This window comes from Phacochoerus africanus, chromosome 3, assembly GCF_016906955.1.
Source record: "Phacochoerus africanus isolate WHEZ1 chromosome 3, ROS_Pafr_v1, whole genome shotgun sequence".
Classification (NCBI taxonomy): domain Eukaryota; kingdom Metazoa; phylum Chordata; class Mammalia; order Artiodactyla; family Suidae; genus Phacochoerus; species Phacochoerus africanus.
The window spans coordinates 134068415-134093990 of NC_062546.1; the positions used below are offsets into that span (position 1 = coordinate 134068415).

At 34.7% G+C, this 25576-nt stretch overlaps 1 protein-coding gene across 1 annotated transcript in view; it reads left to right on the forward strand.

Moving 5' to 3' along the window:
* Nucleotides 1-25576, forward strand: part of SLC4A10 (solute carrier family 4 member 10) — a 238387-nt gene that overhangs the window by 173689 nt on the left and 39122 nt on the right. Inside the window, exons 15-16 of the mRNA XM_047772739.1 lie at nucleotides 19909-20014; nucleotides 25144-25305. Coding sequence (XP_047628695.1) covers nucleotides 19909-20014; nucleotides 25144-25305 — 268 coding nt within the window. The remainder of the gene's footprint in view (nucleotides 1-19908; nucleotides 20015-25143; nucleotides 25306-25576) is intronic.

Here is a 25576-nt window from a genome sequence, read left to right on the forward strand (position 1 = left end):
TTAAAATAGATCCCAAATAAAACCTGGGGAGCTTCAAAATGCACAGAAGGTGGAAGCTCAAATCCAGGACTTACTCTTAAATTTCAAGGTTGGTGAGATTTGCAGTGAGCAACAATGGGCTCAGTGTTGGTCCCACACCAATTTGCTCACCAGAGTCATTGGGGTTTTTCTAAGAATCCTCATGATAGCCATTAAGTTGTTGACTTAACACAAATATACTACCAGTTATTTCTCCAGAAAAAAAAAATAGGGTTCATTCAGGATCAGCAAAAAATTGCAATTTGAGATCTGCAACCGTGACGAGCCACGTGCAAGCCCCCTCCAAAAATGGGGAAGAGAATGCTTATAGAGGGGAAAAGGATGTTTGGAGGGCCCTAGTAACTAAACAGTCCATGGCTTTTCATTGGCTAAGTTGTAGTAGTCTCTCATTGGCTGAGCTGTTACTAGGACAAGAGGAAGTCTGCCTTCTCCCTGTTGGGCTCCTCTGTTGTTGTAGGACATGAGGACTCCCCAGTCTGGTCTCCCAACTCTATTTAACTGAGGTTTCTGTTTATTAAAATTTTACACTTGTAAAAAGGGATAACTATATCTTTCCTTCCAACTCCCTGTTCTTCCATTTGCCTACTCCTGATTCTGTTTGTAGTGGTTGTTTACATAATTTTAATTCTGTAACAATGGCTAAGTGTTAAGTAATGTGCCTAAAGATTGATTCTAAAATTTTTTTAAACCCACATTTTAAAAACCTTTACATAATTACAACTGTAAATATTTCTCAGTCTAGAATCAAATGCTGTGCAATGGTTATATTTTCTTCTCTATTTCTGTAGTATTATCACAGAAATGGGTCCCCTTGCAGGGCCTGAGAGTCGGCTCTTATCGAACACTTGGAAATGAATTGTCCAAGGAGACACATATGCTGACAAAGCAATAGGCTTTATTGGATAGGGCGCCCAAGTGGAGAGCAACAGTGTAGGATAACCCAGGAGAACTGCCTTGCCACATGGTTTATAGTCTCAAGTTTGATGGGGATGGGGTTAGTTTCTGGGGTATCTCTGGCCTGTTATCTTGCTTGGTCTTGCTTAGGGTCCTTCTTAGAAGCATGGGCATTTCTCAGCCAAGATGAATTCCAGTGCCAAGGATTCTGGGAAGCTGATCATCTCCTACCTCCTACTGGCCCCTCCCAAATTCTCCCATTTAGTTTTTAGGGCAGCACCATGTTCTTTATTGGGCTCTCCTGTTGTGAGACAACTCATGTAAGCAGTTATTCTTGTGCCTGGGTGGTTTCAGTCAATCTTTCCCTAACAATATCATGACTCATATGCCATTCAAAAAACAATGTTTTTCCAGAATGGTGGCATAAGGAATTTGAAGGACCCTCTCTGGTGAAACAGCCTTACTGGTGAAAATCACTTCCAAAACAATGTAAAGTCTCTGTAAATTGTTTTAAGGTCATATAGCAAACAAAGAAATGTTTATTAAAGAAAATCTACTAAATCTTTTTAAGAACAGCAAGTCTACAACATTTGAACCACAACCCACATCCTCCTTAACCCTCTCCCCCAGCTCAGTATGACAGAAGCTTCACCCTAGGTGGGTGTGGCCAAGAACACAGGCTTCTTATCCTCCTAGCTCCCAGAGGAGGACAATGATATCTTCACAATTAGGGCAGGCTGCCAGCATTTATCATCCCACCTCAACCCCTGCATATATTACAGAAGCTAAATTCTAAATCAGTGAATCCAAGAAATTGGGGCTCCCTACATACACTGCCCCCACACACAGTTTGGAGGTTCTGCTGCAGGCATGGACTACTGAAAATGCCAAGGTGATCCTGACTGATGTCCTTGCCCAGCTCCCTGCTCCTAAAGCAAAGGAGTCACTCAGAAAGAAGCACACCCATTGTCCCTGTCTGTTGCTTCAAAGCAAGACCTCAGATAATTTGCCCAGTGGGAGCTCCAAAGATCTCTCCAAAGCAACTGTTTTTGTTTGAAAACATGTAGCCTAAACTGGCTCTCATAAATAATGGAAGTTTTTTTTAAAAATTATTTATTATTATTTTTTTTCCCACTGTACAGCAAGGGGGTCAGGTTATCCTTACATGTATACATTACAATTACATTTTTTCCCCCAGCCTTTCTTCTGTTGCAACATGAGTCTCTAAACAAAGTTCTCAATGCTATTCAGCAGGATCTCCTTGTAAATCTATTCTAAGTTGTGTCTGATAAGCCCAAGCTCCCGATCCCTCCCACTCCCTCCCCCTCCCATCAGGCAGCCACAAGTCTCTTCTCCAAGTCCATGAGTTTCTTTTCTGAGGAGATGTTCATTTGTGCTGGATATTAGATTCCAGTTATAAGTGATATCATATGGTATTTGTCTTTGTCTTTCTGACTTATTTCACTCAGTATGAGAGTCTCTAGTTCTATCCATGTTGCTCACACGGCATTATGTCATTCTTTTTTATGGCTGAGTAGTATTCCATTGTGTATATATACCACCTCTTCCGAATCCAATCCTCTGTCGATGGACATTTGGGTTGTTTCCATGTCTTGGCTATTGTGAAGAGTGCTGCAATGAACATGCGGGTGCACGTGTCTCTCTTAAGTAGAGTTTTGTCTGGATAGATGCCCAAGAGTGGGATTGTGGGGTCATATGGAAGTTCTATGTATAGATTTCTAAGGTATCTCCAAACTGTTCTCCATAGTGGCTGTACCAGTTTACATTCCCACCAACAGTGCAGGAGGGTTCCCTTTTCTCCACACCCCCTCCAGCACTTGTTATTTGTGGATTTATTAATGATGGCCATTCTGACTGGTGTGAGGTGATATCTCATGGTAGTTTTGATTTGCATTTCTCTTATAACCAGCGATGTTGAGCATTTTTTCATGTGTTTGTTGGCCATCTGTATATCTTCTTTGGAGAAATGTTTATTCAGGTCTTTTGCCCATTTTTCCATTGATTGATTGGTTTTTTTGCTGTTGGGTTGTATAAGTTGTTTATATATTCTAGAGATTAAGCCCTTGTCGGTTGCATCATTTGAAACTATTTTCTCCCATTCTGTAAGTTGTCTTTTTGTTTTCTTTTGGGTTTCCTTTGCTGTGCAAAAGCTTTTCAGTTTGATGAGGTCCCATGGGTTTATTGTTGCTCTTATTTCTATTGCTTTGGGAGACTGACCTGAGAAAATATTCATGATGTTGATGTCAGAGAGTGTTTTGCCTATGTTCTTCTCTTTTAGGAGTTTGGGTGTACTGTCTTATATTTAAGTCTTTCAGCCATTTTGAGTTTATTTTTGTGCATGGTGTGAGGGTGTGTTCTAGTTTCATTGCTTTGCGTGCAGCTGTCCAGGTTTCCCAGCAATGCTTGCTGAATAGACTTTCTTTTTCCCATTTTATGTTCTTGCCTCCTTTGTCAAAGATTAATTGACCATAGGTGTCATAGAGTTTATTTCCGGATTCTCTCTTCTGTTCCATTGGTCTGTCCGTCTGTTTTGATACCAGTACCACACTGTTTTGATGACTGTGGCTTTGTAATAGTGCCTGAAGTCTGGGAGAGTTATGCCTCCTGCTTGGTTTTTGTTTCTCAGGATTGCTTGGGCGCTTCTGGGTCTTTTGTGGTTCCATATAAATGTTTGGATTGTTTGTTCTAGTTCTGTGAAAAATATCATGGGTAATTTGATAGGGATTGCATTGAATCTGTAGATTGCTTTGGGTAGTATGGCCATTTTTACAATATTGATTTTCCCAATCCAGGAACATGGAATATCTTTCCATTTCTTTACATCTTCTTTGATTTCTTTGATTAAAGTTTTATAGTTCTCGGCATATAGGTCCTTTACCTCCTTGGTCAGGTGTATTCCGAGGTATTGGATTTTGTGAGGTGCAATTTTAAAAGGTATCGTATTTTTGTATTCCTTTTCTAATATTTCATTGCTGGTATACAGAAATGCAACTGACTTCTGAATGTTGATCTTATATCCTGCTACTTTGCTGAATTTATGAATCAGTTCAAGTAGTTTTGGGGTTGAGTCCTTCGGGTTTTCTATGTATAGTATCATGTCCTCTGCATACAGTGACAGTTTTATCTCTTCTCTTCCTATATGGATGCCTTTTATTTCTTTTGTTTGTCTAATTGCTGTGCCTAGGACTTCCAAAACTATGTTGAAGAGCAGTGGTGAGAGTGGGCATCCCTGTCTTGTTCCAGATTTGAGTGAGAAGGCTTTCAGTTTTTCCCCATTGAGGATTATATTTGCTGTGGGTTTATCATAAATGTCTTTGATTCTATTCAGGAATGTTCCCTCTATACCCACTTTGGAGAGGGTCTTGATCATGAATGGATGTTGGACTTTGTCAAATGCTTTTTCTGCGTCTATTGAGATGATCATATGATTTTTGACTTTTTTTTTGTTAATGTGGTGTATGATGCTGATTGATTTGCGTATGTTGAACCATCCTTGTGAACCTGGGATGAACCCAACCTGGTCATGGTGTATAATTTTTTTGGTATGTTGTTGGATTTGGTTGGCTAAGATTTTGATGAGAATTTTTGCATCTATATTCATCAATGATATTGGGAGATAGTTTTCTTTTTTGGTGGTATCTCTGTCTGGTTTTGGAATGAGGGTGATGGTGGCATCATAGAATGTCTTTGGGAATATTCCTTCTTCTTCAACCTTTTGAAAGAGTTTAAGGAGGATGAGCACCAGTTCCTCTTTATATGTTTGATAAAATTCACCTGTGAAGCCATCTGGACCTGGACTTTTATTTGTAGGGAGTGATTTTATGACCTCTTCAATTTCATTTCTAGTGATCGGTCTGTTCAGTTGGTCTGTTTCTACTTGATTCAGTTTTGGCAGGCTGGAAGATTCTAGAAAATTGTCCATTTCTTCCAGATTGTCAGACTTGTTGCCGTATAGTTGTTCACAGTATTCTCTTATGGTTTTTTGTATTTCTGCTGTATCTGTTGTGATTTCTCCTTTTTCATTTATAATTTTGGTTATTTGGGTTCTTTCTCTCCTCTTTTGAGGGAGTCTGGCCAGGGGTTTGTCAATTTTGTTGACCTTTTCAAAGAACCAGCTCTTGGTTTTATTAATTTTCTCTATTGTTTTTTGAGTCTCTATTTTATTGATTTCTTCTTTGATCATTATAATTTCCTTCCTTCTGCTGACTTTAGGCCTTTTTTGTTCTTCTTTTTCTAATTCATTTAGGTGGAGGGTTAAGTTGTCAATTTGGGATCTTTCTTCTTTTTTGAGAAAGGCCTGTATCGCTATAAATTTCCCTCTGAGCACTGCTTTCGCAGCATCCCATAGGTTTTGAGCGGTTGTGTCTTCATTATCATTTGTTTCAAGGTAGTTTTTAATTTCCTGCTTGATTTCCTCATTGACCCATTGGTTTTTTAGTAGCATGTTGTTTAGTCTCCATGCAGTAGGTTTTTTCTCTTTCCTTTTCCGATGGTTGATTTCTAATTTCATGGCATTGTGGTCAGAGAAGATACTTGAGATAATTTCTATGCTCCTAAATTTTGAGAATAGCTTTGTGTCCCAACATTGTGGTCGATTCTTGAGAATGTTCCATGAGCATTTGAGAAGAATGTGTATTCTGCTTTTTTTTGGATGTAGTGTCCTGAAGATATCAATGAAGTCTAACTTTTCTATTGTTTCCTTTAGGATCTCTGTTGCTTTATTGGTTTTCTGTCTAGAGGATCTGTCCATTGATGTGAGGGGGGTATTAAGGTCTCCTACTATGATTGTATTCTCATCAGTATCTCCCTTTATGTCTGTTAATATTTGTTGTATGTATCTGGGTGCTCCTGTATTTGGGGCATATATGTTGACGATAGTAACATCCTCTCCTTGGATGGATCCCTTAATCATTAAGTAGTGTCCTTCTTTGTCTTTCTTTATGTCTTTTGTTTTAAAGTCTATTTTGTCTGATATGAGCGTTGCGACTCCTGCTTTTCTGTCTTGTCTATTGGCATGAAATATTTTTCCCCACCCTTTCACTTTCAATCTATATGTATCTTTTGTCCTAAGGTGAGTTTCTCGTAGGCAGCATATTGAAGGTTTTTGGCTTTTTATCCACTCAGCCACTCTGTGTCTTTTGATTGGGGCGTTCAGTCCATTGACATTTAAGGTGATAATTGATAGATGATTATTTATTGCCATTTGAACCTCGTGTTCCAGTTGATTCTATGGTTCTCCATTCTTCCTTTTTTTTTTTTTTTTTTTTCGGTTGGATGGTCTCCTGTTATTATCTGCTTGAGTGTATTTTTTTTCATTTTTTGCAAATGCAATATTTGGTTTTGGCTTGGGGTTGCCCTGTTTTTTAAGTATGCTAACCCCTTCCCATAATTGTGTGTTGTAGCCTGATGGTCCTGTAAGTTCAAACACTTCATTACTATATTAAAATTAAGAAGAGAAACATACAAACAAACAAAAAGGGTTATTTACTTCCTAACATCCCTTGCCCACATTTTATGGTTTTGATGACTCTTTTTTATTTTTTTCTTTTTAATTTTATTTTGTTGGAAGCATGTTCATGATTAAATCGTTATGCTGGCTTATTTGAGTGACTGCTCTCTGATTGCGGTTTCCTCAGTCCTAGTTCTTCCTCTTCTTCTTTTTTTTTTCTTTTCTTTTTTCTTCCCTTTCCTTCCTTTCTTTTTGGTTTAGAGAAGCCCTTTCAATATTTCCTTTAACCTGGGTTTTGTGTTGCAGTATTCTTTAAGTTTTTGTTTGTTGGAAAAAATTTTTATTTCCCCTTCTATTTTAAATGATATTCTTGCTGGATAGAGTATTCTAGGTTGCATATTTTTTCCTTTGAGCACTTTAAATATCTGTTGCCATTCCCTCCTGGCCTGTAGTGTTTCTGTAGAGAAGTCAGCTGATATTCTTATGGGGGTTCCCTTGTAGGTAACATTCTGTTTTTCTCTTGCTGCCTTTAGGATCCTCTCTTTATCACTAATTTTTGCCATTTTTATTATGATGTGTCTTGCTGTGGGTTAATGGAAGTTTTATGGTGGAAAGCAATTAAAAGGAGGTAGGTAGCTTTATGAGAGACACCTGCTAAACAATAGGCCCCCTACAATACCAGGGAGAACTGGAAAAAGAGACAGCTAATGCGAGCCCCGCTGGGGTCAGTAAAACCTCAAACAAAGACCTCAACTGCAAAGGAGATGAGTTTAATTGCATCATACCATCAGAGCAATTTATACCCCAGGTTTTTTTTACCCAAAAACAATAGAGCAACCATCCAGCCATTAATGGAGCCTAATACCTGGATGTATATGGTAAGCCCTAGAACAACCACTAAGAAAATAACTCAAAAACTTTGGTGAAGAATTAAAAACCCAACAATGTTATTAACGTCATCATAAACTGAAATTTTCTTTTCAGCATTTCATGAGCTGCTCAAAATCACATGAATTTCAGTTTTCATCCTCTTGGGAACATGTCTTTCTTGCATAACCTTTTATATTTTCTGGAATTGCTGATTGCCTTCTTTTCATTCTGCCTTCTATGCTTGAATGTCCTCAGTCTTTCCTAAGAATTCAATAATTCTATCCTATTAACTCCCTATTAAAAGTTTGTGTACAGTGCAGCAGATCTCTAAACTTTTTCATAGTGAATAACTAAAACTCTATATCTATATTGAAGAGCAACTCCCCATTTCTCTCTCTCCACCCCTGGAAACCACAATTCTACTTTCTGTTTCTATGAGTTTTATTACCTTAGATAGCTCATATAAGTGGAATCAAGCAGTATTTTTCTCTCTGTGGCTGGATGTTTCACTTTACATAATATCCTCAATGTTCATCCCTATTGTAGCATATGACAGAATTTCCTTTTTTATTTAATGACTGAATAATATTCCATTATATGTACACACACATATATATATACATATGTATGTAAATGTGTATATATATATATAGAATATTTTTTATCTGTTCATCTATCTGTTGATGGATTATCCATTTTTTTATGCATTCCTCTATCTGTTGTTAGATTATTTCCACTTCTTAACTATTTGAACAATGCTGCAATGAACATGGGAATACAGGTATCTTTTCAAGATCCTAGTTTCAGTTTTTTTTTTGATCCACAAGTGGGGTTGCTGGATCATACAGTAGTCAATTTTTAATTTGGGGGAAACCTACAAAGTGTTTTCCATATTGGTTACACCATTTTAAATTCCTAAGAATAGTGCATAAAATTTCCAGTTTTTCCACATTCTCACCAACACTTGTTATTTTCTGTTGCTTTGTTTACAATGGTCATCCTAATGGATGTAAGATGACACCTCACTGTAGTTTGATTTGCACTTAACTGATTATTAGTAATGTAAAAAATCTTTTCATTTTCTTGTTGACTATTGGTTGGTTTTCTTTGAAGAAATGTCTATTCAAATCCTTTGTCCAGTTTTAAATTGAGTAATTTATTTTACTGCTGTTGAGTTATAGGAACTCCTTTTATATTTTGAATATTAATGCCTTATAAGAAATAGTTTGCAAGTATTTCCTCCCATTCCATAGGTTGTCTTTTAACTCTGCTTATTGTTTCCTTGACTATGTAGAGGCTTTTTAGTTTAATATAGTCCCATCGTTTACTTTTGCTTTTGTTATCTGTAATTGTTATCTTTAATTTTCTGTCATAACCAAGAAATCCTTGCTAAGACCAATGTCATAAAGCTTCCACACATGTTCTCCTACAAATTTTATTGTTTCAGATCTAATATTTAAGTCTCTTATCCTATTTGAATTGATTTTTGTTTATGGGTGTCCGATGAGTCCAATTTTATTCTTTTGTTTGTGGATATCCAATTTTTCCACCACCATTTGTTGAAGAGACTTCAACATTTCCCCATTGTGTAGCATTGCCATTCTTGTCAAAGATCATTTGACTGCATAGGTGAGGGCTTATTTCTAGGCTTTTTATTCTGTTCTATTGGTTTATGTCTGTCTTTATTCCAATACCATGTGGTTTTTTTCATTACTCTAGCTGTGTAATATATTTTGAAATTAGGAAGTGTGAGGCTTCCAACTTTATTCTTTTTTTCTCAAAAATTTTTGACTATTCAGGATCCTTACTTTGTTCCATATGAATTTTACAATTATTTTTTCTATTTCTATAAAAAATGCCATTGGGATTTTTGTAGTGATTTCATTGCCTTTGTGGATAACTTTCAGTAATATGAGCATTTTAATAATATTAAGTCTTCCAATTCATGAACACATTTATGTTTCCATTTATTTGTGTCCTCTTTAATTTATTTCAATAATGTCTTGTGGTTTTAAGTGTACAAGTCTTTTAAATATTTTAAGTTTACTTCTCTAAGTATTTTATTCTTGTTTATGCTATTTTACATTTTTCTTAATCTCCTTTTTAGATTGTGCATTGTTAGTTTATAGAAACTCAACTGAGTTTTTTTGTGTTGATTTTTATCTTACTACTTCACTTAATTCATTTATTCTAACAGTTTTTTAATGTGTGAAATCTTTAAAGTTTTTTACATATTGGATTATGTCATCTGCAAGTAGAGATAACTTTACTTCTTCTTTTCCAATTTGGATTTTTTTAACCTAATTGCTCCAGCTAGGACTTCCAGTGCTATTTCGAACTGAAATGATAGGAGTGGGCATCCTTGTCTTGTTCTTTATCTAAGAGGAAAAGCTTTTGGTTTTTCCCCATTGATTATGATGTTAGCTGTGGGCTTGTCATATATGGCTTTTATTATGTTGAGATAATTCCCTTTTATTCCTAGGTTGATGAGTGTTTTTTTTTTTATCATGAAAAGGTGCTGAATTTGTCAAATGCTTTTTGGGCATCTATTGAGTTGATCATGTGATTTTATCCTTTATTCTATTAATTTTGTTTATCTCAATGATTCAGTATTCATACGTTGAACCATTCTTGTGTTCTGGGGATAAATTCCACTTGGTCATGATGTATGATCCTTTTAATGTACTATTGAATTTAGTTTGCTAATATTTTGTTGAGGATTTTTGCATCTATATTCATTAAAATATTGTTTTTTAGTTTTCTTTTGATGTCTTTTTCTGGTATTGGTATCAGGGTAATTCTGCTTCATAAAATGAATTTGGAAGTGTTCCCTCCTCTTAGTTTTTTGGAAGAGTTTGAGAAGGATTGGCATCAGTTCTTCTTTAAATGTGTGGTAGAATTTGCCAGTGAAACCATCTGGTCATGGGCTTTTCTTTGTTGGGAGATTTTTGATTACTGATTCAGTCTCCTTACTAGTTATAGGTCTGTTCAGAATTTCTCTTTCTTCATGATTCAGTCTTAGTAAATTGTATGTTTCTAGGAATTTATCCACTTCTCCTGAACTATCCAGTTTGTTGGCTTGAAATTTCACATAGTAATCTCTTATGATCCTTTCAATTTCTGTAGCATCAATTGTGATGTCTCTACTTTCATTTCTAATTTCAAGTCTTCTCTATTTTTTTCTTAGTCTGGCTAAGGGTTTGTCAATTTTGTTGATTTTTTTCAAAAAACCAACCCAGGAGTTCCATCTTGGCTCAGTAGTAATGAATCCACCTAGCATCCATGAAGATGTGGGTTTGATCCCCGGCTCTGCTCAGTGGGTTAAGGATCTGGCATGCCATGAGCTGCAGCATAGGTCACAGATGCAGCTTGGGTCTTGCATTGCTGTTCCAATTCAACCTCTCACCTGGGAACTTCCATATGCCACAGGTGCAGCCCTAAAAAGAAAATAATAATTATAAATAAAAACGGTTAAAAAAACCAACTCAGTTTCATTGATATCTACTATTGTTTTTCTAGTCTCTGTTTCATTTATTTCTGCTCTGATGATTATTTCCTTCCTTCTGCTAACTTTGGGCTTAGTTTGTTTTTTTTTCTTTTTCCAGTTCTTTGTGGTTTAAAGTTGGGTTGTTTATTTGAGACTTTTCTTAATTTTAATGTAGGCAGTTATTGCTATAAACTTCCCTCTTTGTACTGCTTTTGCTGCATCCTCTAAGTTTTATTATGCTTTTTTCATTTGCATTTGTTTCAGGATATTTTCTAATTTCCATTTTGACTTCTTCTTTGACCCACTGGTTGTTCAAGGATGTGGGTTTTTTTTTTCTCTTTTTTAAATTTATTATTTTTAATAATTTTTTAAATTGTTATTTCCCCAACATAATTATTTTTTCTACTGTACAGCATGGTGACCTGGTTACACACACATGTATACATTCTTTTTTATTCTATTATCATGATCCATCATAAGTGACTAGACATAGTTCCCAGTGCTACCAGCAGGATCTCATGCTAATCCATTCCAAAAGCAATAGTTTGCGTCTACTAACCCCAGGCTCCCAATCCATCCCTCTCTCTACCCCTCCCCCTTGGCAACCACAAGTATATTCCCCAAGTCCATGATTTTCTTTTCTGTGGAAAGACTCCTTTGTGCCATATATTAGATTCCAGATATAAGTGATATCATATGGTATTTGTCTTTGTCTTTCTGACTGACTTCACTCAGTATGAGAGTCTCTAGTTCATCCATGTTGCTGCAAATGGCATTATTTTGTTCTTTTTTATGGCTGAGTGGTATTCCATTGTGTATATATACCACATCTTCCTAATCCAATCATCTGTTGATGGACATTTGGGTTGTTTCCAAGGATGTGTTTTTATTTTTCCATGTATTTGTGAATTTGTTTTTGTTTTCCTTCTGTTATTGATTTCTAGTTTCATTGCACTGTGGTTGGAAAATATACTTAGTATGATTTCAGTCTTATTAAATTTTGGGGGACTAGTTTTGTGACCTAACATGCTATCCCTTATGGAGAATGTTTTGTGTGTGTTTGAGAACACTGTGTATTCTGCTGTTGTTAGGTGAAATGTTCTGTTTATGCTACTAGGGTCATTTGGTCTGTAATGTTAAAGTCCTCTATTTCTTTATTCATCTTCCATTTGGAATCTATCCATTATATAAAGTGAGGTATTAAAATCTAATATTATTTTGTTACTATATATCTTTCCTTTCAATTCTGTCATATTTCCTTCATATGTTGGGTTAGGTGCATATATCTTTAATTTTTATATCTTCCTAGTTAATTGACACTTTTATCATTATATAATGTCCTTCTTTGTCTCACCTGACAGTTTTTTGACTTAAAGTTTCTTTCATCTTAAATGATTATGGCCCACCTTGGCCCCTGCTCTTTTGGTTACCATTTGCATATATTTTTTCTATATTTTAACTTTCATACTATGTGTGTTCTTAAATCAAAAATCTCTTCTAGACAGCATACAATTTGATCTTTTTTTAAAATTTATTTAGCCACTGTATGTCTTTTGATTGAAAAGTTGAATCTATTTACACTTAAGTAATTATTGACAGGGAAGAACTTACTGTTGCCATTTTGTTCATTATTTTCTATCTGTCTTGTAGCACTTTTGTCCCCTCCCACTCTTTCTTACTTTGTGTTTTGTTGATTTGGGGGGGTGTAGTGATGTGTTTTGATTCCTTTCTTATTTTCTTTTGTATATGCTCTACACAAAAAGGTAGTTCCTTTATGGTTACCATAAGGCTTATATAAACATCTTGTAGTTATAACAATCTGTTTTAAGCTGATAAAAACTTAACTTCAAGTATATGCAAATACTCTTCACTTTTACTTCCTCCCCCTTAAACATTTTATGTTACTGATGTCAACAATTACATCCTTTTATAATGCGTATCCTTTAACATATTTTATAGTAATACTTTAGTTCTTTAATTTCTATACTAGAATTAAAATGAGGTATGTACTACCATTCAGTATTTTGTATTTGTCTGTATAGTTACAATTATTAACAAGCTTTATATTTCCATATGCTTTTGTGTTGCTCTCCAGCATCCTTTTGTTTGAACTTGAAGGAGTCCCTTTAACATTTCTTGTAAGGCAGGTCTAGTGGTGATGAATTCTCTCAGCTTTTTTTTTTTTTTTTTTTTAGTCTAGGAAAGTTTTATTTCTCCTTCATTTCAAAGTATCCCTTTTTTGCTAGATATAGTATTCTTGGTTGGCAGTTTTTTCCACTTTGAATATATCATCCCACTGCCTTCTGGCTTGTTGAGTTCCTGCTGAAAAATCCACTGATAGTCTTATGGAACTTCTCTTACACAGTGAGATTCACTTTTCTCTTGCTACTGTTGAAATTTTCTCTGCATATTTGAGTTTTGACAATTTGACTATAATGTGTCTTAGTGTGGATTTCTTTGTATTCACTGTGGTTGGAATTCTTAAAAACTCTTAATTATGGATGTCATTTCTTTCTCCAGTTTTGGGAAATTTGGGGGCCACTATTTTTTTTTCTTTTTTATCTTTTTACCTTTTCTAGGGCCACTCCCGTGGCATATGGAGATTCCCAGGTTAGGGGTCTAATCAGAGCTGTAGCCACCGACCTATGCCAGAGCCACAGCAATGAGGGATCTAAGCTGCATCTGCAACTTATACCACAGCTCATGGCAATGCCGGATCTTTAACCCACTGAGCGAGGCCAGGGATTGAACCTGCAACCTCATGGTTCCTAGTCAGATTCGTTAACCACTGCCCCATGATGGGAACTCTGAGGGGTCACTATTTCTTTCAATAAATTTTCTCTCCCTTTTTCTTTCTTCTTCTATTGGAACTGATGCATATAATTGTTTGCTAATGGTATTCCATATGTTCCTCAGGTTTTCCTCACTCTTTCTCATTCTTTTCTCATTTTATTCTTCTGACTGGATAACTTCAAGTAACTTGTCCGCAAGTTCACTTATCCTTTCTCATGCCTGACTGAGTCTGATGGTGAACCATTCTACTGAATTTTTTACTTCAATTATTGTATTATTTAGCTCCAAATTTCCTTTGGTTCTTTTTAATATTTTCTAATCTTTATGTTGATATTCTCATTTTGTTTATTCATCATTTTCTTGAGCTCATAGAATATCTTTATGATGGTTGTTTTGATTCTTTATCAGGTAATTTATATACTTCCTTTTATTTAAGATATGTTTTTGATTTGTTTTATTCCTTTTATGGACCTTGTTTTCCTGTTTCTTCATGTGTCCCTTAACTTTGTTTGGAGATTGGCACATTTAAAATAACAGCCACTTCTCCTAGTCTTTATGGACTGGCTTTTTGTACAGCAGAAGATCCTTACTAATCAGCTTGATTAGAGATTCTATGCACCTCTATAAACTTTTCTTGGAGGGAAAGGGATGCATATTCTTTGAGGCTGTGTGTGAGATTTCTCAGTTACATAGGGTTGCTGGGTCCCCCACCCCCCCGACAGGAGCTAATAATTTTTGGTTCTTCTGATGTCAATCTGTGATGCTGTAAATTCACTGGTAGTACAACAGCAAGCTTACCTGCCATCCTTTGTTCTCAGAGACTTCCAGATATCCATCATATGCTGACTCCCCATCAGTACTCTGATTCAGGTGATAGAGATGAGTCAGGTGAGACAGACCAGTTCTTGAGCAGTCTTCTGAAAAGCTTGAACACCAGACATATGCTCCTCATACTCCTTTTAGAGGAAGAAGCCTCAGACTTTTCTCCTACATCTGATTCACTGAGCCACCCTAGTCCCTGAAAGCCACTTTCTTCACTCTTCTTTTTTTCTCAGTGGCTCCCAGGCATCCAAACTATAATGGTTCTGACAGTGCTCTGAATGAGACAAGACAGATATGAGTTACTTAGTAGTCCTCTGAAGATCTGAAATGTCAGATGCAGCCTCTACTTTTCTCTTTGCCCCCAGTATAAAAATTGTGAGCAAGGGTATTCTCTATCACTGCTGAGCTATGCCAACTTAGAGAAGGAGCTGATGCAGTTAAAGTGAAACTGCTCTTCTTACCCCCTTGAATGAGGCTGTTCACAGCTTTGCACTTGGGTACTGTAGCATCTTAACTGGATTCTGGAATTCTCACTGCAGTATTTTGGTCGATATATTCATGTTAAATTGATGCTTCTGTGGGGGAAAAAGGGGCCTGAGGCTTTCCGTTCAGCCATCCTGTGATGTCACTTTCCTGATTTGTTCTTGAGCTCTACATACATTTGTCATTTTGAGAGTTTTTCATTGCTTTCCCAGGTTGGAAACACTATTTCCTTCATCCCATATCATCCTTTTTTTTCTTTTTATAGTTAAAAGTTTGTTTTCTAATTAAGAATGCATGCAAGAGAAAATAAAATCTACAAAAAATAAACTTTTTTTCCTATTCTTCCTTATATTTGATTTGATATTTGGCTCAATATAAACCTCTAAGTTCAAAATAATTTTGCCTCATAATATTGATGGTACTGCTGAGACATAAGTCTGATGCCATTTTATGGAAAAGAAGTATTTAGCATTTGGGGAAGGATTTCTGGAATCAACTCTTGTATAGTCAAACTCTAAACTAATTCTCATATTTTCAGCTCCATCTGTTACTCTATTTATTTGTTGAGTAAGTCATTTAGTCCAGACCCTCTTTGAGATTTTACTGGACAGGCTAGATCCATCCTTTACTTCAGTTGAAAGGAGATATATTTATATATAACTATTCCAAAATGTCTAAAACATTTTATTCATGCACTAACAGTATAAGACAGAGCAGTATTTTGAACCATATAAAATTGTCGGTTTTTTTGTTGGTCAAAAGCAGGCAAATACTGACAGTTTCATACATTTCAATCTAATATTAGTAGAACCATTTAATACATGAGGCAACTAACTTACAGAGGAGTTAAGCCACCAATTTGAGCTTTTCTGGTTCCTAAGTGCTTGAGATGGAAGCAAAATCCATGTTTTATGAACCATATCTCCGTGTCTTTTCCACCACAGTATTATATATAAGGAAAGAGCATATCCGTGTATAATATAAACCCCACTGAAACAGTGTCTATGTTTTGTGATAAATTTGCTATAGATACAGACAATGAGAAAAACTTTAAGAAATCTATTTAAATACTCTTCATTAATTTTTTGCAACCTTATGTGTTTTTTCCAAATTAGCAGAGTGCAAAGTATCAAGTCATTTATGCTATGAAAAAATTACATACTTAGTTTTTCAAATTAGTTAGCTATGAGTAAATGATTTTTTACCGCTGCTGTTTAGGGTTCAGAGAGTTAAAGAAAAGGAAAAAGAATTATGTCTGATTAAATGAAAAAAATAGAATTATTATGTCATGAAAAGTTATTTATTTCCCTATATCTCCTTTTTTTTTTTGAAAGAAAAGGGCCAAAGTTTCTCTATTTCCAGAAAGACAGAAGCCTATCTTTCATTTCAGATATAGTCTTCCTAAATAATATCTGAATTGGAATTCAAATCAATAACCCAATCCCTCTTTTGATTATACTAATGTTTCTTTAAATTTTTTTATTTTTTAGAATTTTTTTATATAATGATTTTTATCTTTTTCCATTATAGCTGGTTTACTGTGTTCTGTCAATTTTCTACTGTACAGCATGGTGACCCAGTTATATATATATATGTATACATTCTTTTTTTTCACATTATCATACTCTATACCAAGTGACTAGACATAGTTCTCAGTGCTACACAGCAGAATCTCATTGCTTATCCATTCCAAAGGCAACAATCTGCATCTGTTAACCCCAAACTCCCAATCCATCCCACTCCCTCCCCCTCCCCCTTGGCAACCACAAGTCTATTCTCCAAGTCCACAATTTTCTTTTCTGCAGAAAGTTTCCTTTGTGCCGTATATTAGATTCCAGATACAAGTGATATCATATGGTATTTGTCTTTCTCTTTATGACTTACTTTGCTCTGTATGAGAGTCTCTTGTTCCATCCATGTTGCTGCAAATGGCATTATTTTGTTCTTTTTTATGGCCAAGTAGTATTCCATTGTGTATATATACCACATCTTCCCAATCCAACCATATGTCGATGGACATTTGGGTTGTTTCCATGTCTTGGCTATTGTGAATAGTGCTGCAATGAACATGCGGGTGCATGTGTCTTTTTCAAGGAAAGTTTTGTCCGATATATGCCCAAGAGTGGGATTGCTGGGTCTTATGGTAGTTCTATGTATAGTTTTCTAAAGTACCTCCATACTGTTTTCCATAGTGGTTGTACCAGCTTGCATTCCCACCAACAGTGCAGGAGGGTTCCCTTTTCTCCACACTCTCTCCAGCATTTGTTACTTGTAGACTTATCAATGATGGCCATTCTGACTGGTGTGAGGTGGTATCTCATGGAGGTTTTGATTTGCATTTCTCTAATAATCAGTGATGTTGAGCATTTTTTCATGTGCTTACTGGCAATCTGTACATATATATATATTTTTAGTTAGTGATTGGAAGTAGACTTTCTAGATTTAAATTCTGACTCTGATTTTTCTAGCTGAATAATCTTGACCAAGAAACTTGTATCTTGATATTTTCATGTGACTGTCTGCTTTTGTATGCTTTTCTTATTCTATTTGTTTGCATCTCTCTTTTGTTGATGTTTCCCCTTGTGTTTCTTTGTATATTATACCTTTGCTTAATGAATTCCAGGCAATGAGAGAAAATAAATATGTTTGTTCAGTCTTCTTTCTTAAGCCAGAAGCCAAATCTGATTCTTAAGTTTAGAAAATATTCAGTGATTTAGTGGTTTTAGTGTATTTATTTTTTAGTAATTTTTGCTATTTTTAAACACGATTTCCTTCTCTCTCTATTCTTATATTATCTTTACTATATTTGCCTAATGATCTAATGACACAGACTCAAAATTAAGCAGGAATTTTCTTTCTTTTGATAGATTCTTAGTAATAGTAGAAAAACTATTTTAAAGCTGATCAGGATTTAATTATTTTTAAAGCATTGGAGGCAAAATGAAAAGTGTATTAGCATGTTAGACAAAGCCTAGTTTTTTTTTTCTTGTATTACATCAATTCAAAGTTAACTGTTTTATAACACTTTATGAAAAACTGAAAAATGAACCAGAAAATAATGATGATAATCATGATGATAGCAGCTACAATTCCAAAACTTCCTAAATGTATACCAGATACTTAATATATATCATGTTATTTACTCTTCATGCTATTTATTACATAGCTCTGCTAGGTAAGCATTCCTTTTTTCAGGCCTGCAGCCATGGCACTTGGAAGTTCCCAGGCTAGGGGTCAAATCAGAGCTACCATTGCCAGTCTACACCACAGCCACAGCAATGCTGGATCCAAGCCACATCTGCAACCTACACCACAGCTCACGTCAACGCCAAATCCTTAACCCACTGAGCAAGGCCAGGGATCAAACCTGCATCCTCATGGATACTAGTTGGGTTTGCTTCCATTGTGCCACAATGAGAACTCCCTAGGTAAGCATTTTAGAACTCATTTTTCTTATGAAGAAACAAAGATTTAGAGGGCTTAAATAATTTGCCCATTGCTACAAAACCAGTAAAAGACAGATCTTTCTGACACAAAAGCCTATGTTCTATGATTATATATAGCCAATATAGGATTTAGAACATAAATATTTGTATAAATTTAATTAATGAATGGCTATTACTGCATCTCAGGGAACTTTGTTCCCATTTTGCCATAGCTCCTCCCTCTAATACCATGAGGTCACTGCAGTTGCTCATAGTAGCTAATGCTTCCAAGTCACATTCCTTTAAAATCTTCATCACTAACTTTCTCATTGGAATCCTTTGTTCTTTTAGAGGCCCAGCCCCACGTGAGCCCAGAAAGGGAATACTCTAACCTCCCTTACTGAGGGCAGGAAATTGTATGTCTGTATTGTTCAAGTCAAGTAGAGTGTTTTATAATAATAGATACTTTGTATACTTTGAAGATTGAATGAATGGTGCTAAAGAACAGACTAAAATTCCTGATGTAGAAGACAGAAGAGGGACTGTTGCTTAGGCAGAGGGATTTATCAAGTAGAAACTGTAAAGTATTTTCCTATAGAAATAATGTAGAAGTTGTAGTTAAGTTCTACAGTTTAGTTGATATCATAAAAACATCAGTCCAACTGATTTTCAAGTTACGTAGTATATGTGGGTTAATCTGGCAGCCCAACGACCATTTTTATAAAATGCTCTCTGAGCAGCAAACAATAGATTTATGAATGAATTTTTGGAAACAAACTGTTTGCAAACTGAAGTTATCGTAGACCATTAATTTGTGAATTATCTTTGGTGTGTCTTCTCATTTACTTATAAGAATCCGAGATCAAAAGCTATTATTTATTACATAATAATAGCACTACTCCCAACTCTTTCTTATTCTCTCTGCTTTTACCTCACTCAGTGTTCTTCAGGTTACCTTATATATCATAGCTATTCAAAAAACTTTTGCATATTGATGTTTTTGGCCACACCCAAAAGAAAAAAGCTTATGGATGTAGAAGTTCCTGGGCCAGCCAGAGATTGAACCCATGCCATGGTAACAACAATGCCAGATCCTTAACTTTCTGAGCCACATGGGAACTCTGTTAGTTTGATTTTTAATAGGACTATCACTCATCACAAAGAATAGTATATCCTGAATTCCTAGGGTTCTTGCTTCATCCTTTAATTTCAAAATACAGAGGAAAATTCTAAATAATCTTTAGAATGTGATCATAGCTCTAATTTTAATTGATATGATTGTACAATATTAATTAAAATAAGTAGATTATAATAATGGTTTGGATGTTTCATTTCTTCCACCTGACTTATAAGTTAGGGACAAATGGTTATTGTAAGGTCTGGAAAGCATCTTGGCCCCAAAGCCCTGTGTTCTCACTTTAAAGAATTTCCTCTGACTGGGACAGAGAGGGAATAATCTTCCATTTTAGGAAATTTTAGTGTTTTGGAATTTAGGATGACCTAACTACTTATCTCTCAGATGGAGAAAGGGTGTAACTGTGAAAGAAAGGCCCATTACACATTTGTTTTAAGTATGGTGATAAAAAGACACTTAGTTCACAACTGGCACTGTTTTGCCTTTGCAGGTGTAACTGTGTGGAACCACATAATCCTAGCAATGATACATTGAAGGAATGGAGGGAGTCCAATATTTCTGTCTCTAATATAATTTGGGAGAACCTAACTGTGTCGGTAAGTAAAATATTGAAAAATAAATTATATCTTGAATCTTATTACTAGAAAGGCTTTTATTGACACTTTAAGTGAATTATTGCAACTAAAGTAAATTGTTTTCAATACATACTGTTATAAAAGTGATAGTTTTGTTTTAACTTTGATTTTACCCATTTCAAGTGTTCATAAATAAACTGGGGTTTGCTTTCATTATTAAGCTTTTCCAGTAGTTAATAGTCCTGAGTTACTCTAAAAGCGCACATATATGGCATAATGTGACTGCATTAACTGAAAGCACAATAAATAAGAGTGGTGTTGACCTAAATGAAACCATATGGCAGAATTAAGTTGCTCTTCTGTGTAATGAACCCAGAATGCATTTACTTAATTCTGTAATACTGCTCCAGCTGTTCAGAATATGTTGAGGGGGAGGGGATGTTTGTTAATATTTTAGTGTAAATATTGAACTCTTTGGGAAAACAAAAGTCACTTTTCTTAACAAAATTCTGCCACCTCCCTCAGGAAAGTTTCTTACTTCCGTTTCCTCCTTATCTTCCATTCAAGAAAGGGAATGGTAATAGATATTCACCTATCAAAGTAATCTTATACCTTTAAAAATTTGTTTTGACTTTCCTTTTTTTTTTTTTGTCATAGCTTTTTTCCCCCCATAGCTGCCTTTCTCAATTCTTCTAATTCTCTTGTAATATTTGTGCACCTGTTTTTCGTCTACATTTTCATCCTTTGCTTCTGGTTAATAAAATCTCATAGTTGGTAAAATAAAAATTGTTCTGCTTTCCATAAGTATCAAAATCTGAGTCATCCTTGTTTCTTTTCTATTCTTCCCAGTTACAACATTACAATCCAAAGCTTTTGCCACTTTATCTACCTGTGTAAGTTCAAATCCCATTATAATCATCAGCATAAAACTATGATTTCTAGCTCATTTTATGAGAAACACATTTTAGTAAGTGAGCCAATTAGGGACACATAGAAATCTTGTTTGTTGTACAAATATTATAAAACTCTAAACATGATTCTTGTAAGATCACTTGACCTATTGCCTATTTTCTCAATTTTTCTCATTAAATATTTTCTTTCAAAATCAAAATCAAATTAGTTACTGTCTGTTTAAAATTCTATCCTGACCTATATTTTACTACCTTTCTTCTTACCCTAGTCATTTGCTCTAAAATAAACCTTTGCCTTTAGAAAAATAAAATATAATAAGCCTTAAATTACTTTTGTTGTTTTCTTCTGTATAGTTAATGTTTACTCTGTTTTATTTTTCCCTAGAAAAAAATAACCTTACCAGACTAATTCCTTTCAGAGAGCCATTTAAATTGACCAATAAAAGAAATGATGAGCTCAACAAGAAAAAATGCTATTAGTTGTTCAGAATTTAGACATGGGATCATTGTCGATACATTCAGCAGTGCAACTTCCATTTATATTCTGACTTTGTAAACAATAAAGATTTTGTGTCTAAAGAGACCCTTCCTTTTATCCCTCATCTCAGTGTCCCCTACAATGGAGTAACCCAATAATATCATCTCTAAATTATTTAACATGATAATCTACTCTTTGTGTTTTATTTTCTTGAATAATTCAATGTTAAATAATAATATTCATCTATGTAATAGCAAATCCTGAATAATAACTTTCTAAAAGACTCAAAGCACAATGATCTAGCTAGCCATGAGTTAATTTTAAATATTGGAAGTTTTAGAGTCAAGCAGAGTACAGTGAAAAATATTTTGCAATCAAAGCGAATCTAACACTTTTTTTTTTTTAAAGTTCTGTACTAGGTGCTAACATTCTGGCAGAAACTTTCATATTATTTCTTATTAGTTAAAAGCAGTTTTTGCAATGGATAATTGCTAATCTTGACCAGAAATAGCCTTTATCACCAAAGGCAATGCTGCATAAAAGAGCTTACAATTTTTAAGCCAATGAAGGCCATAATTTTTTTCTTTCTTAATTGTTATACTGTTTTTGGTTTTTTTCTAAGCGTAATCATCACTAGCACCAAAAGCATTTTATTACTAATGCTCTGGGCTCATGGCTATTATAACTACTATTATAAAAATGTGATATAATATTTACTTTGTGTATTACTCACTTGATAGCTTTTTAATTGAATTGTTGCTTATCTCATGAATTATAATTTATATCTTACTAACTCAGCAAGGGCAAAGAACTTAGGCTTTCTCTGATTCTCCTAAACCACTGAATGTATAGTAAGAGTTCAATTAACATTTAATGATTGTTTTGAAAAATAGTCACAAATCACAAATTTACTATTTAATGCAAATGTTTTAGTTTGGTTTGTTTTCCAGACTTACTGAGGTAGAATTGACAAATAAAAATCATATGTATTTAAGAGATACAACATGATGTTTTGATATATGTATACAATGTGAATAATTACCACAGTCAAGCTAATTGACATACCTACCACCTTAGCTAGTTACCTTTTTTTTTTGAGAACACTTAAGATCTACTTTTAGCACATTTCAATTTAATTCAGTGTTATTAACCATAGTCACCATGTTATACATTAGAGCTTCATAATTCATTCATTCTGCATAACTGAACCTTTGCTCTTCAACCAATATTTCCCAATTTTCCTCTATCCCCAGCCATTTGTAATCATCATTCCACTCTCTGCTTCTGAGTTTGATTTTTTTTTAGATTCCATATGTAAATTAAATCAAACAGTATTTGTCTTTCTCTGGCTTATTTCATTTAGCATAATGTCCTCCAGGTTCATCCATGTTACAGTGATTGAATTTCCCTCTTCTTTAAGGGTGAATGATATTTCATTATATATTTATACTACATTTTCTTAATCCAGGCATCCATTGACAGACATTTAGATTATTTCCACATCTTGGCTATTGTGAATAATGCTTAATTCAAGTGTTTTATAGCAAGCTAGAATACTTAGGTTTCTATGTTTATATATATTTTTAGCAATATCTCAAAATCTGTCATTTGCCTTAGGAATTCCTAGGCAAGGTTTAAAATATTCACAAGCAATTAACTAGCAATTGGTTAAGAATTGTTTCGTTGCCAGAATTACATATTTAGCTTATACATAAATAAGGGGCAGGACACTAACGCCAAATTTAATTTCTTATTTTATCAAACAATTTTTACCAACTTATAAAATTGTTGAAACTTAGAACGTGTTGAAGAATAATTAGTAGAAACAAGTTTGTCAACAAGCATTTTTTTCATTTTTCTAAGTGAAACCATATGTGAGACTCAAAATAAGAGAACAGAATTTAGATTTAGTTTTCACTTCCAAATCTCAGGACTTGGTGTGTATGTGTGGGGGGGCAGGGGGGGTACAGTTAGTATAAACCAGAAAATAAATGTAGAATTTAGTAGTTCACAAATTTTCCTTTTTAAATAACACACTGTCCCCACCAAAAGGAAGAAAAAAAATAAATATGCTTTTCAAATTTGCTTTGAATTAAAGTAGCAAGGCAAGCTATTGGCAATTTATTATAGCTTAAAAGACGGTAAAATGACTCTTTAAATGTTTTTAAGAATTGAGACTACTACCCAGCCAAGTTCAAGACTTGGAAGACTTTTACATCTGCACAAAAGACTGAAGATGATCACAAATCTATCAGACAATGCATTTACAAAGGAGTTTCTAGCTTCTCTTTGTATTTGGTCATTCTTCTTAACCATGACTTTGCTTAATAATTGCTTTACTAGCATCTCTGGTAAAGGAGAAAGAGAAGAGACTAAAAAAATTCAGGGTTGGTTTTTTTGTTTTTTTGGGTTTTTTTGTTGTTATTGTTTTTGCTTCTTAATTTTAACAGAGATTTGAGAGAAGGAAAACTAAATCTATAATTAAGCCCTAGGGGATTTTTCTTTGGTTTTTCAATTAGCCAAGTTATTATGCTCTGTATTAACTTAATATTGATAATTGGAATTCATCTTTAGCTAGCAAGCAATATTTTCATTATATTAGAAAAGGGAACATAATTGTTTTATATAATTATGAAGTATACTAACAATTTTTCTAAAGAATCCAAGCCTTAGTCGTAGCCACCCAAAGTAGATTTTACTAATTTGTTTTGGAATAACAATGTAGTGATCTGTGATTTAGTCTAGACTCATTGAAGATATTTATTTTCTGCTACACAAGGACTCTAGGTTCTGTGGCTTTATTCGTTGGGCAGTCTCTGTGTTAGTGATCAATGCATTAGCCCATATTTTTCTCTAAGAAATTTCTGTACCATGGCACAATTCAATTTTTGTTCAGGTCCACAATATTAACGAGGTCACTGGATAACTTAAACTATTCTTTTATCTGTTTTGAATTAAAAAATAGAATACTAAGCTTTAAAATAAAATAGTAGAAACCAAAATGAGTTTAAAAGAAAGTTTTTATTTCAAAATATTAATGTCTAAAATGCCCAGTTCGTTCTCCAAGAAAGGAATTTTTTTGACTTTGCTGCCACCTCATGGCTAAGGCAGCAATTAGAAATAATCCTTCATGGATTTATAAAGTATATACCAGGAAAAAAAAAAAAAAAGACCATGAAGACCTAGTAAATATGAACTTTGCCTTCTCCCATAGCAACTTTTTCTCTTTTATTCTGTAATTTAAATTTGAGCTCCATCTTTGACTCCCAATTTCATTCATAGGTTTTTTTTGTTGCTTTCCTCACCTTTCTTGGGAGTTTTTGGACTAACTAAATCTACAAAATCATTGTTCTTCTTTAATATGCCATAATATTCCCACCATAGGCATCATGTTTATATCACAGCTTTGCTGCCACCCGACAGTGGTGAGGCCATAGGAAATCACTTCACTTCTCTCCACCTCAGTTTCCTCAGACCTGAAATAGAAATAATGACAACTACTTATTTTATAGGATTGATATGAAAATTAATTAAGGTTATTGATAAAGCAATTAGTTATATAGATTTAAATTTAATTGGAAAAAGGCAAGAATTTTAGAAGTGGTTCATATTGTTTCCTGCCTCCTCAAATAGGAGCCATAATTGAACAATTTCAGCAGCTCAGCTGCAGTTGATCCAAAATGTGAATTTTATGAAAGATATGTGTTCTTTTTTTTTTTTTTTTAACTTTAAAGCTCTATTTGTTTAACTTCCTCTGGCAGGAATGCAAGTCACTGCATGGAGAGTATGTTGGACGAGCCTGTGGCCACGAGCACCCATATGTTCCAGATGTTCTATTTTGGTCAGTGATCCTGTTCTTTTCCACAGTTACTCTGTCAGCCACCTTGAAGCAGTTCAAGACTAGTCGCTATTTTCCAACCAAGGTACTTAGACTACAATTTTCCTGACTAAAATGTCAACCAACATGAAGCATGTTATGGAGTCATACATGTTTTAGGACAAAAGAAAGAGCTACTGTTATCATTAAAGGAGCCAATAAAAGGTTTTTGTGTGATTGAGCTGCCAGGTTAGGAGCAGGGTGGTGTGGAGGGGGAAGTAAAGAGAAAGGATTTTGTGATATAGGTGCTGGGAGTGCATCTTCCCTCCAGGCTTATCTCCTAACTTCAAATCCCAGAAATAAACTCCCACTTTCCC